Source organism: Python bivittatus, unplaced genomic scaffold (assembly GCF_059951505.1).
Source record: "Python bivittatus isolate LINGU-HERP-01145 unplaced genomic scaffold, Pbiv_v1 ctg000580_np1212, whole genome shotgun sequence".
NCBI classification, from domain to species: domain Eukaryota; kingdom Metazoa; phylum Chordata; class Lepidosauria; order Squamata; family Pythonidae; genus Python; species Python bivittatus.
Window position 1 is genome coordinate 6,177,916 of NW_028277087.1, and position 15,189 is coordinate 6,193,104.

The 15,189-nt window shown below is 45.8% G+C and overlaps 1 protein-coding gene across 1 annotated transcript in view; it reads left to right on the forward strand.

Moving 5' to 3' along the window:
• The window catches only part of NCAN (neurocan), a gene marked incomplete at its 5' end in the record, with an annotated part of 45,545 nt that overhangs the window by 20,437 nt on the left and 9,919 nt on the right, over positions 1 to 15,189 (forward strand). Inside the window, 3 exons of the mRNA XM_088149898.1 lie at positions 1,860 to 3,233; positions 10,510 to 10,626; positions 12,867 to 12,980. Coding sequence (XP_088006024.1) covers positions 1,860 to 3,233; positions 10,510 to 10,626; positions 12,867 to 12,980 — 1,605 coding nt within the window. The remainder of the gene's footprint in view (positions 1 to 1,859; positions 3,234 to 10,509; positions 10,627 to 12,866; positions 12,981 to 15,189) is intronic.

Sequence of the window (15,189 nt, forward strand, 5' to 3'; positions counted from 1 at the left end):
GCAGGCACTTCCCGGGGCCAAGATGGAAAGGTGCCATCTTTCCGTACTTATTAACACCCAAACAGATGGGCTGGCAATGAGAGAGTGAGCAAGAGGGGAAGGGAAGAAACTTTAATAGAAGGTGGCATAGAGACTGAAATCTTGATTTACCAGACCTTAAGGCAATGAACTTTGTGTGCTATGGACTAAATTTCCACTTGGTGTACTTTATTTGTGTGATGACAGCATCGTTATATGATGAAAATACCATGATGCCCTTCTCTTCAATCCCATGGACCTTCCTAAGTAAGAGATAACCTCTCACAATTACTGTACAAGTAGTCCTCGCTTAGCGACTACCTCATTTAGCGACCATTCGCAGTTATCATGGTGATGAAAAAGTAACTTTGCAACCAATCCTCGCATTTATAACCTTCACAGGTCTGTAAAGCAAAGGAAAGCTGAAGTAAGCTGAAGTAAGATTGTAAGTACAGTTGTGGTTTCATTTAGCAGCTGCTTCACTTAACGACCAAATTACTGGTCCCAATCATGGTCGCTAAATGAGAACTACCTGTAGTTCATTAAAATGAGGTTTCACTCTGTCTATATATTGGTTGTGTACACACATATGTGTATCATGGATGTGCAGTACTTTGGATTCAGTTTCAAAATGTGCTTCGGAGTACATGGGGACATGAACCTCGCATCTGTCTGCAACTCTTTAAAGCATCTGCCTCTTTCCCCGGGATGCTGAAGCTGCCCTGGCTGTGTGATCCCAGAGAAACACACGGGTACTTTAACAAGTTGCAGACAGGCACTGCGTTCGTACCCCTGCATGTTCTGAAGCACTTTGGGGAATTTAATTGGAAACACTGTACAGACCTAATATATGGACATGTTTTAGTATTCATTTATTTAGCTTTAATCTTTTTTATTACCTTCTAAAGAACCCTGTGATAATGGTTAAGTTGAGAGACTATGAAATTGGCCCAACACAATATGCTTAACCAGGTTAATGAATTAATCCATTTTCTGGGTTTATGTTGAGCTATTAATGTTGAATGGGGACGTGGTGGGGCAGCGGCTTAATGACGCTGAAAGTTGCCGGCCAGAAATGGCTGATGCTTCGGCGGTTCGAGTCCAGCCTTCGCGCTAAACAGGGTGAGCTCCTGTTTCCTCCCCAGCTCCTGTCAACCCAACAGTTCGAAAACTCACGTGAGTAGATAAATGGGTACTCTCACTCCGGTGGGAGGAAAAATGCTGGTGGCGCTTGCACGGGAGTCGGGAGCAGCTGCCGGTAAGCGCGAAACCGCGCTTGCCCAAAAAGGGCGCGAAGCAACGGAAACCCCGCCTCCTGTGCTTGCCAGCTGGGCTCTGCTCTAGGAAGGAGGCTCTGGCAAACCACTTCCGAAAACAATTGCCTTGAAAACTGCAAAGGACTTGTCCAAAGCAGTCACTGCAGGGTCAGTAATGACTGAGCGCAGACAAAAAAAAAAAAATTAATGTTGAGCTATTAGCTGACCAAATCTGCTGCCTGTGCAAACAAAGAAACAAAAGTTAAACCACCCAAACCCCAAACTCCCTCCAGGTTAATACTATCCAAGCTCAGTAAACTGTGTGCATATAGTGTATGTGCTAGGGTTATACTGGATTTGGTTAAGACTCTCGTGTGAACATAGCCCTAATGAATTTCATGATTGAGTGGGGATTTGAACCCTGTTTAGTTTGATGTTCTGACATTATATCTTGCTGAGAAATAAATATTGAGTGGTCCCAAACCAAACTGTAGTCGCAATGTTCCAAGATAGCTAATTCAATAATGTCAAAATGCATTCTTCTCATTTGCTTGTACTCTGTCAATCTCATGCGTATCTTCCCAGGGTTACTCTTACTCGAGAATCAAGGCCAGAAGGAAATCACCTTTTCTCCTGCACCAGCATCCCATTCTTTGGAAGACACAAGTGCTGAAAGAACCAACCAAGGATTTTGGACCATCTCTGGGCCCAGAAGCCAGGAGAAGCCAGTCCACAACGAGCATGTTCCCATATCATTGCCGCTCCCAGATAATGTACCCCTTGAGCTGCAGAAGGTTGCTGTGACTACAGGATATGATCCTGAAGGTGCTTCCATGGGGACCAGCATCCGAGGTGACTATCCTCAAGGGATAACCCAAGCTGGAGACCATGAAGATGATTTTTCTGGTAATGGAAAAGTTGTTACTCCACCAGAACCCCTTCTGTCCTCTGAGCACCAGAGGAGCAAGCCACATATAGATGAGGCAAGTGGGGAGTATGATTACAGCTCCCGAGAAAGTCAGATCAAGACAATGAGCTTTGTAGAAGAGCTTCCAGGACCTGTTTTTGAGGGCCACCAAAACTTGCCAGGGGATGCTGAAGGAGAAACCCAGCCAGAAGCTTTACATTTTGTTAAGCAACAGAGGACAACAAGCCTCCTCCAAGGGGCAGGAAAGGACACCATCTTGAAACAGAGCAGCCAACGTTCAGAAGAAGTGGCCGAGCTGAGGGGACAAGAAGCTGTTACTCTCTCACCAAAAGACATCTCCCCAACTCCAGGAGATATGTATTTCCAGGCAGCTCGATTCCTCCCTGGGAAACCTGAGGTGTGGTTGGTGGCTGACGGTGGCCGAGGTAGCATGGAGACCACCGGAGAAAACAAAGCAATCCTGGGGCCTCCAGATAGTTCCACTTTTACTAAAATCTTAGATCTTTCCGAGGCACAAGGCAGCTGGGAAGTGGTTACTCAAAGCATGGATAGCCACCTTGAATCTGCCATGATAGAGCAAAGTCACTATGAAAGCTCAATGGAAGGCAATCATGGTTACCATTGGCCAGATGGTGCCACTGCAGGGCCTCCTGCTCACAGCCCCACCAGCCTCTTTTCTTCTTCTCAGCCCTTTCCAGATGAGGCCATGGAACAAGCAGAGACCACAGCCCTGAATTTGCCTGAGACGAGGACTCCCTTCATTCTCCACAACACCTCAGAGTTTATGCTCCTTCAACAGCCAGCCGCCTTTGAGGACCTGCTTTCAGTTCCAAGTTCACAACCTTCTATCTATCCCATTGAGAGAGGGGTGGAAGACAACGTAGATCAGGAAGGGTACATCCCCTCTGCCCCTGGAGAGTTTTTCCCAATGGAGGCTGACAGTGGGAGTGGAGAGGAGAAAGAAGATGCACCAGCACTCAAAGGAATCACCCATCTGGTGTGGGCCCAAGAGGGGAATGACAGCTTGCTTGGTAAGAATCCTGCCCCCGCCCCCATGTCTTTGTGTGTGGGGGAAAAGATGGTGATGTGAAGACAGGTAGGCCACTAAACTTACATCCCCTCTTGTACTAATTCTCAGTACGTACCCATTCATCAATTAATGAATTCTCTTGCTTGGCAGTGATGTTCTAAGATCTATCAGCTGGAAGAGTCTTCTCCATCCTGTGTGTTCTTCATATGGGTAGACTTCAACTTGCAGAATTTCCAGCAACAGCCTGGCTAGCCAGGGAGATTCTGGAAGTTGAAGGCCCAAGATCAGGAGGGCGCTCAGATTCAGGGGAACAGAGGCCCTTTTCCAATGTGGTCTTGGATTGTTTTTGTTATCTGAAATTGGTGAGGTTCAGGACTGAACCTGATCAGCATACAAAGACGTGTTCTGCCACTAAGTTGTTGAGATACCTGGTGATCCTAGTAGCTAGATCACTGATACAACTAACATGCTCTTTTCCCACTCAGGTGGATAACACAGTGTTTCTCAACCTCGGCAACTTTAAGATGGGTGGACTTCAACTCCCAGAATTCCCCAGCCAGCATGGCTGGCTGGGGAATTCTGGGAGTTGAAGTCCACATGTGTTAAAGTTGCTGAGGTTGAGAAATACTGTGATAACAGATACCCAGGTCTTAGGCAAGGAAAAATCTTTTCTGATCCCTGTTATGTGATCCTTTTTAACAAGAATTCCAAGGACTGAATGAGGGATGTTTTGCATTAAAAACAGGTAGACTCAGGTCATTTTTTACTTTGCCCCACCTCTGTTGCCTGGTGTCCCAATCTGCAGAAGCCCAAATCCAGATTCCTTTTCAATTTCCACTAGAGGAGTACCAGGGCCTAGGAGTCCAACTCAAGGAGCTGTTTTCAATTTCTCTATTTTTCCTCCAAAGTTCTCTGCATTGTTTGGGGGCGCCTCTGACAGGTTCTATTGCTACATCGATTTGCTGATGGCCAAGCTAAATGCCTGGGCAAAGGTTGAGTTTTGTCCTAGTGCTTTTGAGAGGTTTGGGGAAGGAAGAGACCAGGAATGAGATTCGGGGAAAAGGGAAAAGTGCAGAGAGGGAAGAGACCCAGTGGGGTTAATATTCACCGGCAGACCGTCCTGGGAGTGTCAGTGGATGAGAAAATAATGTTCCCCAGGCCAGGACAGCAGACCTCTGTTCCTTTCCATAGCTGCAGAGGATGGAAAAGTTTGACCGTCGGCCTAATTCCACTTATCCTCTGCTCTTACAGCTAACCGAATTCTGTCCCCCAAAGCATGTCTGGATGTCATATTTTTCCTAGCTACAAAGGCTTTGAACAGCTAAACCCATGGGACTGTCATTTGTTACGATTTGAAACGGGTCTTCTGACACAGCCATTCTAAAGTCCTTGCTCAAATTTTGCAAAGCTCATGTAATGTACCTTTGTGGAAAATAAATTCTGAGTATTGATTAACTGGATTTATTATCCTGTTCCCAATGCAGTTACAAAGCATAGCAAGTCCTCCTTGTGCAACCCAGCAGCCTAAGATATCTCCATAGGGTTTTTTTGCCCCCTTAACTATACAGAATGCTTCCACACAGTTTCCTGACTCCTGGAGGCCTGAACTTTCCCCTTTATTTCTTCTTCCCCTTTGGCCATTTTGACCACAGAGCTGTGGGTATCGTATACCTACGCTTGCCATTAGAAGAATGATTACATACTTGACTTATGTAGGAACACGATGGAGTACAAAAGTAAGAATTTCTGGTTTAGTCCCTAAATCATTACGATGGAATGGCCTGGATTGTGGAATTATTAAAGCACCCTTGAATCTGCATAAAAGTCTTTCCCCCACCCTAAATAGCCTGTGTCTTCCTGTTGCATCAGGAATTATGATGGAGCTTCTGCGTGGAAGTTGTAGAACTGTGCAGGGATTCAGACTGGAAGGGCATAATGTGAATCGGTGCATACCTAGGCCCATTTAGCCCTTGTCTGGAATGCCTTAACTATGATGAATCTTTTCCTGGATTTGCACAACTGTGTGTGACACTAGAAAAAGATGCTGCACAGCCCAAGTAGGTTGACTCTGAGGCTAGGAGTCAGCATTTCTGAGTAGACTGGGCAGAAGGACAAGTGATCAGAGCTGAATTCTCCTCCTGGTCTTATATTTCAACAGGGCAGGCAAGGTAGTACTGTATCAGCATCACACTGACTTGTTGAGTGATGGTCTTTCCAAAGAGATTCTGGCAAATGAAGAAATTCAGACAATGAGCAGTTAAGGAGGTGCAAAATTTTGATGGATCCCCGTCTTCCTCTGATAGATCCCAGTGAGTCAACTGCCTGCTTAGAGATGAGTCTAATAAGGCTCAGAAGTTATGGGAGGGCTTGCCTGGGACATGACTTCCATTTGGCACATAGTGGGGAAGGGATATAGCCATGGTTTATGCTGAATTGTTCTCTCTACCCCCGAGAAACAGCAAAGGTAAATTTCTAGGATTAAATCAGAGCTCAGCTAGAGACGATAGAATATTTTCTAACTCCAGCAGCCAGTTTCCATCTGACATTTTCCAATCAGAAAGTTGTAGGCTGAAGCTCAGGCATCGTTACAATCAAGCAGTCTCAAGTGACAGTGCTAGGAAGAGCATCAAGAAAACATACCATGGTGGCCTTCACCAACATTACAATCTAGAGTTCTCCAGAAGTACTCCGTGTCAGGTCGAATAAACTTCAGCTTAGAGAAATCTCCTGAATCAGTAATCAGACTCCTCTGTTCCTTGAAAGCCTCCCACGCTCTGGAACGCAGACTTAACAAACAGAAGTGCCTGGATTTTGTTGCCATTTCAAACAATTTCATGAGGATGATGATGTTGGGGCTACCAGATTTAGGCTGCAAAAATTTGGTAGCCCTAAAGGCATATTATTCTAGGCTGGAATTGTCCCCAAAGTCTTGTACATGAAAGCAAGCATATTGCAATGGTGGTTTAAGAGGTAGCAAGTGTCAGGTTCAGCCCAAGAAACCTAGTGGGACAATTCAGGAACAGTTCAGTTACTTTATTAGCTTACACCTACTAGACAGAATCTCGCCAGACTAACTCTAACCCCCAAAGACTGCAACTAAACACTCCGAATTCCTTAGGGTGGTGCCAGTCTCATCCTCTTAGCTTTCACACGCTCAGACTGCGGGCTGAGGAGATGCTTGAGATTCTTCTCACTCTCCCCATGACCTTGGACCTCCTCACTCAAGTCTTCCATTACAGCAAGAGCTAGTTGAAATCCAAAGACAACCAGTGAAGATATAGGAGATGGGTCACCCAAGACACTTCTGTAATAAAGGATTCTGCACTGGTAGAGAATTGAACTAATTGATCTTCAAGATCTCTTCCAACTCTTACATTCTGTGATTTACCAGGTCAGGTGGCCATATTTGTAGAATATGCAAAGCTTGGAGATTTGGAGACAGGGCTTGGTGGCATCGTGAGTTGGGCAAATCCAGCCTGCTTGGTTAGCTTCAGGTCCAGTGTATTGTACAAACCCATAAAATTGATTGGGTAATCAAGTTAAGCATATTGGGTAAGTGCAATCCTTAAAACATTAGCTTTTAATTGAGTGTGTTGTGCAAATCCAATCTGTGTGATTTGCTTATGGTTCTGTGTGCCATGTGAATCCGTTAATTGTCCAAGGCAAGTGTTTGGTTAACCATGGCTAACTGCACTGCACTAACAAAGTCAGGGGGAGGAGAAATCTAAAGGGCAGTGAAAATTTACTTATTTATTTATTTATCAATCATATTTATATAGCCGCCCATCTCACACAAGGTGACTCAGGCAATCAGCAGCCAAGGATCATGTACAAGATGGTTCAGGAGCAGGTCTGAGTGCTTCTACACCCAAGTGCACACAGCACACCAAGTCACAAATTGCCCAACCTCATTTTAGCCTGATCTAGCTTGCAGTGTAAGACCAGCTTTGTTGTTTCAGCATTGGTCTGTTGACCAGTGAAGATTCTCTGCTTCAGCTCCAAAGTCTCCACCCAAATTTAATTGTGACAACCGAGCAACCCACTGGGATGGACCAAGTGGATTGGCTCCTTAAAACAGGAAATGTATTCTCTGGAATTGTCTGCCACCAATTGTGTGATGGCCACCAATCTGGATGGCTTTTGAAGGAGACTGGACAAATTCATGAACTGGGCTATCAGAGGTTGCTTGGTGTGTTGGAGCTTTCTACCTTCTGAATGTTTTGAATACCATGGATGTGGAGTGAGGGTGAGGTCTCCTGTCTATCTCTTTGAGATTCCAGAATGCATCTGATGGCTGTTGTGTGGCACCAAATGCCAAAGTGGGTGGATCCCTGGCCTAATTAAATTCCAGGGCTCTTCTTACATTCTTATGACCTGCTACTTGAAGAAGGGAGAAGATCTGCTCCTACTTCCATGAGATTCCTCCTGCTTACCCTTTCCCTGGCAATAACAGTGCCATGACTCACTCTCTGGTCACACAACTAGCATTACTTAAAGCAGTGTTTCACAACCTTGGCAGCTTGAAGACGTGTGGGCTTCAACTCCCAGAATTCCCCAGCCAGATGCTGGCTGGGGAATTCTGGGAGTTGAAGTCCACACGTCTTCAAGTTGCCAAGGTTGAGAAACACTGCTCTAAAGGAGTCATCACAATAATGAATTCTGCAGTGACCACCACAGCTGTCTGACTTTCCAGACAGTTGCCATGGCCATTTCACAATCCATTGCTATGGGAATTGGGCTTCTAAAATGCCACTTGACATTGTGGAAGCAATGTCGTTCTTTTCATTGAGGCAAAGAGGTGACAGAGTTGCCTCGACAGAGCACTCAAATTCGCTTTGCTTGCTCAACCGGCATTTGCAAAAGTCAGGAAAGGCATTTGAGCAGCCAAGGGCCAATTGAGGCAGGCAAAGCCACGCCATACAGCCATGTGACTCATCCAAGCAAAGTGCTTGCTCAAAAGTCTGCCCAGACATAGTGGGAATCAAGTACAGTAGGATGGCAGAGGGGTTGTAGTCTGTGTCAAGCGACTGAAAGGGTTCCTTGGTGAGGCAGTCAGGAGGGGAACAAGCAGTTGAGTGCAATTCAGTGCCAGTCTTGGTCCAGCGCCTGAAGCATCTCCTTCATTTGGCCTACCAGCATAGCCGGCCCTGACATTCACTAGCCCAATTAATAAATGCAAATAAGTAAACACGAGCAAGGTGGAGATTGCCAAAATAAAGCAGGGCTTCTATTCCATGCATATCTGCACAGTTGCTTTGCAAACAACACCTGCTGGAATTCAGACTTCTATGCAGATATGTCTCTGTGTGTGTTACACTATTCGTACCTATATAAAGTAACTTCCAGCTCTTATTAGCGTTTCCGTAGCTCAATGGTAGAAAGTTGCATGCAGAAAGTTCCTGTCTCGGTTCCCTGGGGTCTCTGCTAAGAGGGAGGTAGCAGGACCTCACCCAGAAGAAACAGGCCAGAGACCTTAGAGGACCACTGCCTATCACTGCACATAATGTGGTGGGCTCCCCGCTTAGCAAGTAGCTCCATAATTGGGAGAGGGCAATCTAGCAGTGATAACGAATGGTTCGTGCCTCTGCTGAAGTGAACGGACGGTTGTGTTCTCTGTCGACTAAGTGCGCCTCTGAAAACAAAGGGGCTTTAAACACACAGCTTTCATTTGAGACAGTGGATCATTACGCCTCCATTTCTTTCTGAGAACATCAGGTACTTCTTTGCTTTTATCGCCAGATGGAGGGTGGCAAAAAAAGAAAAAAAAAAAGAAGGCAGAATGTGCAGTTCCCTTCCCCAGTGACTATTTTAAAGACCGCTGTCACTAATTACAAAAAGAAGGGAATCCTTTGGCCCCAAACCAGCCTCAGTGGCGTGCCAGCCAGCGGGAAGAAACAACAGGAAAGCATCAACTGGTCTCCAAGCCCATATTTATTGACTTACTTAATTTCCATCCTTTTTTTCAGTCTCCCTGCAAGGCAGCTGACGTCAAATAATCAAATGCCCTTAAAGGTTCTGGCAATTTAATTAGAGTGGGCAGTTATAAAAAGCTAATTTAAAACATCACCATAGTTAAAACTACAGACAAACTCACAGGTGTAACATTGCTGGGGGGGGGGGGGATGGAGGGAGGGTGCTCCAAACCAGTAAGAACCAAGAAATAATATTGATCCCAGATGCAAAATCTCTGCAAAATCTCCACTTCTGTTGTGACTTGCTTCAAAGGAATAAGTTCCTAGTCCTTATGGGCCCACAGGTTGCCTTGAAAATATCCAGGTGGTTCTTGATGAAAATTCAGCCAAGGGGTTGAATGGTACAGAGATGTGGGAGCTTTTGACCTCTAAAAGCTGAACAAATAATGCAAAAAGAGATAATGGATGTTTCCTAATATAGGTGGTCCCCGGATTAAGAATGCCCAGATTACAGATGACCCATAGTTAAGAACGGAGCCTATGGTAGCAAAATTCGAGTTAAATACACAATGATTCAAGTTAAATATACAATGGTTTGAGTTCATTGCATAATACTACTTATATCGTATTATACAATAATACTGTTCCGGCTTACATACTAATCTGACCTGGGAACAGAACTCATTGTTAAACTGGGGACTACCTGTATTTATTTATTGAAAGAACTTGTATTTCCACCTAGCTCACACAGTGTTCCTAGGCTGTTCCTGGTAACCGCTAAAATCTAGAATGAAAACAGAGCCACCCTGTTCTACATACACTGGCTCATCCTCATTCCTAGCCCAATGTTTGGGAGAAGAACATGGTCTTCATGGTCTTCCAGAAGGCTAAACAGCTGCATACCTTCTGGATCTGAGGTGGGAGGCTATTCCTAAGGGCTGGGCAGCTGCAGAGAAGGTGTGCCTCCCAAGGTCCCATCAGATGACAGTATTTAAGGGAGGGGACCTGGAGGGCGCCCATCCTATCTGGCCTAGTGGGACAGGCAGATACCGTCCATAGTCCCACAAGTAACCTGGCCCTGTGCCATGTAAGGCTTTAAAGCTGTAACCTTGAATTGCACCCGGAAAACAACTAGGAGTCGGCGCAGCTCACACAACTGGTGAATTGCGGGGCACCCACAACTGGGTGTGCTGCTGCATGCTGGGCCCGTTGCAACTTCCAGATGGCCTTCAAGGGCAGCCCCCTGTAGAGTGCATTGCAGTAGTCCAATGGGAAGATGACTAAGCACGGGGGACCATGACCAATCTGGATTGCCTGAGCAGAAAACGTCTCTCTCCTGATCTTCTGCTTGTTTCTTTTTTGCAGCCGAAACTGACCCTTGTGATAACGACCCGTGTTTGCATGGGGGCACCTGCCAGTCGAGTGGAAACCTTTCCAGCTGCATCTGTCCTGCAGGATTCACAGGCGAGAACTGTGAAATAGGTGAGGGGATGGGGTAGGAGGGTCTGTTCGAATAGCCTACGAGAATCAGTTTCCTTCCTTCCAGGGAGCTTCTCCCTCTCTGCATCCATTGCTTTAGTCCAGTGTTTCTCAACCTTGACAACTTTAAGATGGGTGGACTTCAACTCCCAGAATTCCCCAGCCAGCATGGCTACCTGGGGAATTCTGGGAGTTAAAGTCCACCCATCTTAGAGTTGCCAAGGTTGAGAAACACTGCTTTAGTCTGTCCTAAATGTCAGCAGATCAAACTCAAGCAATGCCTTTGGAGCTTGTCCTCCCAAAATCTGTTTTGTGACACAGCCCAGCCAGCAGCTTTTGAGGTTCTCACTCAGTGGCGGCAGAAGCGGCTGTGTGGGACGGATTAGAGGAGCCATGAGAAGCATCTTCAAATTCTGCAATATCTGTGGGACCCAAAAGGAGCTGGCTGGCTCAATTTAGCTCCCGAAAGCAGGATTTTGTGAAAATGAACCAGAAACAGATGTTAAACTTTAGCACAGCCTCAGCACTCTTGTATAAAAGGAAGCGGCTTTGGAGAGCTACGAGAGGTTGATAGTGATACAGCGACATCACACAGCCAATGAAGACCACCCACAAGTTGTGTTCTCTCAGTGTGCTTACACCAGATCAGTTAAAGGCCTAGTGCAGTGTTTCCCAACCTTGACAACTTTTAGAGGTGTGGACTTCAACTCCCAGAATTCCCCAGCCAGCATGCTGGTTGGGGAATTCTGGAAGTTGAAGTCCACACCTCTAAAAGTTGTCAAGGTTGAGTAAAACTGTCCTAGAGCGACAGGTTCTCTCTAGGCACTCTGGCACTGTCCCCATTCTAGTTTTATAACCACCTCCCTGTGGCCAACCTCAATCCTGCCTGCTGTGGCCTTGACCCAGTTGTTGTGGGGTGGGGAAGAAGCAGAAGATGCCAGGAAGTAGGAAATCCAGCCTCCCTTGAGGTCCATGGGCTCCTTGGCAAAGGGTGGGAGAACTGTAAATAGGGGCTGTGCATGCTCTGAAAATGATGAGCGCAGCCCCTCCGTGCTATTCGTGAAACAGTCCAACTTCTTTGGAGGCTTCGGTGTGGTCCTGAGGGAATAATAATATTCCTGCTTTAAGGAATTTGAAATTCTTTAATGGGCACCATATTTCAGCATGATGCAGAAGCCCAAGAAAGAGGGGGGTGTCTTTTTTTCCAAATCATTATCCAGAGCTGCATGGCTATCGTTAATATGGCCACCGGATGCCTAATTAGAATTGCTGATTTATAGGCTGAGTCATCCTCGTCACGCAAACACAGCCATGGACTGGCACGAGGTATCACCTTCCGGCCAGATAGAGAAGTCTCTCAGCTGCTTTAAAAAGAATTCCTTCCCTTTGCGAGTTTTATTTGTGGGTGGGAGGAGCTGCACAGTGTGCTGTCACCATTTGCCCATGCAGAGTGAGGGCAAAGTGCACTGCCCTCACTCAAAACTGACTTTGCTTTGTAAATCACATAGCCCAAATCAATAACAGTGGGTGATTTTTCTCTCTTCTTACCGGCAGATTGACAGTGTTTTACCACCCCTTGCTCTGAGGGCCTCCAGCCATCCAAAAAAACCAAGGGTTGACGTTTCCCAGCAATTTTATGCACATGCTCGGCTGTCATGCTCCCAGATGTGTGTTGGTGCATCCATCTGCTGGATTGCTATGTTGTTAATCTTTGCTCTGGATGCAGCTGGCTGCTGCTCCTCAAACACAGATAAGCTTTGAGGATTCATCTGCAGCCCTGAGCTGACTGCATTTCACGCCGACTTATTTGCACAGACTATAGTTCCAGAGATATCTCCATGCATTCACTGGTATTATTTCTCTAGGGCAGCGTTTCTCAACCTTAGCGACTTAAAGATGTGTGGACTTCAACTCCCAGAATTCCCCAGCCAGCCTGGCTGGCTGGAGAATTCTGGGAGTTGAAGTCCACACATCTTCAAGTCGCTAAGGTTGAGAAACACTGCTCTCTGGTTACCCCCCCCAAAAAAACACCCTCTCTTTTTTCTATAATCTCTTTTTTCTAATCATCGAAACCATCAATCAGAAGTTCATTTTTTTCTATAACCTGCAAAAAGTCTGTAAGGGGTTTCCAGTCAGCAATAAACAGAACCCAGACAATCTTGTAGAAGGGATTGTGAGTTACGTGCAGCAGTAGCATTGAGGAGGCCGCACCTTCACGGGTTGCCCTGTCCTTCTCCCCACAGATATCGATGACTGCTTATCCAACCCTTGCCAGAACGGCGGGACCTGCATCGACGACATCAACGCCTTTGTCTGCCTGTGTCTGCCCAGCTACGGAGGGAGCTTATGCAACCGAGGTGTGGAGGAGGCTCTGGCCATCTGTGGTTTTGGCAAAAGACATTCGGATAAGGGGCAGGCCAAGCACTCCAGAACATGTTCATCTTCCCTAGGCGTCCGGTAGAAACCACAGCAATGTTAAAACAATGGCATGCACGTCGTGACTTCACTGTGCAAATCACACAGTTCTGCAATGAGTCAATTGCTGTGCGAGGTGAAATTGCCGATGTGCAGAATTTGTGCTGTTTGTGCAAGGACAGCATGACACGCATGTTGGCACATGCCCCATCCCCATAGATACCCATGACCATTGAAATAGTCCATAAAGTCCAACTACACAACTTGTGTACCGTCCCTTTTTTATATGCATTGCGCAGTCACAGTTACTTCTCAACTTTTTTGATACAACCCCCGTCCTCCTCCTACAAACACCCCTTAGTATGTTCAAAACCCATATCAGAGGAATTAGAATTATGCACTAAACTGGGAATGTTTAAGGATCAAGGGACTTACCTGTACAATTAAAATTCAATGCCACAAAATCCAGTGAAAATTAAGTTTGTATTTGGCTTTGTGAGACTTTGATCAGAAAACAAAATCTTCAACAGTGGTAGACGTGTCTAGCTACTTTTGGAATGGAGGGAATTATAAAACAGAGAATAGAATCGCCAAAAATTCTCTGGCTTTTAAGAAGTAGTGGGGAAGGTAGAAGTTAGGAGCGGCTTAAAAATGGAACTGGGAGTTCTGTTAGGAGCAAAGTTGGATGCAAACGTGGGATGCAAACTTCTGGAGGTTCTGCAATCGTTGGATTTGTGTTGGAAAATTGGGAAAAAAATGTGGAGAGATTACTTTGTTTGTGGCTGAATGAGAAGAAATAACATTACAAAAATACATCTGTCCTAGCTGAGTTTGACTGATACAAAGAAAATGATGTGGATGTAATCCTCCGACTCCTTTGGAAGTCACCACTATACAAATAAATGGAAAACAAAGTACAGACCATTCAAATGAGGGATACCATTAATCAAGCAATCAGTGCCAGAAGCTGTACGACCCCAAGCATCTGAAATATCCACAAAGAGATATAAAAAGAGTTTTAAACAAGGGTGAGAACGAGGGGAAGGAGGAAGGTCATGATGTGAGGTTGTAGCAGAGGGCAGATTTTAAACTGTCATCTTCCCCATCCTAATACGACATGCTGTCCAGTCTAGAGCAATATGAGATTGTGCTGAGGCCGAGGAAGAAAGAGAAGCATCTCAACCACCAGCAGACAGGAGACCCCATTACCACCTTATCAAATAAACAAATTCTTAGTCCATCATGCAAACATCCCAGAGGAAAAAAGATTCAAAAACTTTGCAGGTTCCACCTTAATGAACTCACTCTTAGAGGACGAGAGGTTCCTATCACAGGTCTCCAGATTCTGTACTATCACCCCTAATTCTTAGCATTAAAACTCATTCAAGAAGGTCTGGGTGAATCTTGTTTCCTTAACTGGGCTCTGCGGTTAATGCGCTTGGCAAGGATGCTCAATAGCTGAGTTCACCCAACACTATTAACCTGGTTGTTGAATTAATCCACCTTCTGGGTTCACTGGATCTTAAACTAATCAAGTGGGCTGAGTTTGCACATCACACTACAGCAAGCCGACCACTAACCAGACTTTGCACTTTTGTGCAAATGCAGCCACTTCGTCATGAACTAATCTGGTTAAGTCAGCTGTTTGAATCCAAACAAACATCAAGCCTCATTTGAAATTAGAACATTGCGTCAGTTTCTCCCGGAAGGAGCTGGGCGTTGAACCTGGAATCATCTTTATAGAAAGCGTGGCTTTTTGGTGAGAACACAAGCGTGCCCCCTTTTACACCCAAGCACACACACTCCCTCCTGACTCAGAGGGGAAGTGAGTGAAGGACGGAAAGCCTCCATTTTTTTCTGCTCCACTTGCCAGCTGGGGAAATTCCTTTTGTGTGGGAAACTACCACCTCAGCAGCTGGAGAGAAGGAATCCCATTCATCCAGCCTGCTCCATGAAAGCCTATTTCCTTCTCGCTCAGGCTGCCCTTTAGCTAATCCCGGAATGAGATGGAAAAGGTTCTTCTTCTGCCTCCTGCTAAGCAGAACTCAGTAGCAGGAAACAGGGCTGCTGATTTACCCACATTGAATGAAACACAAGGCAAGAATTACAGGCAGCTCACTGTCCTCTGGATCCATCACACATGTGATCTGG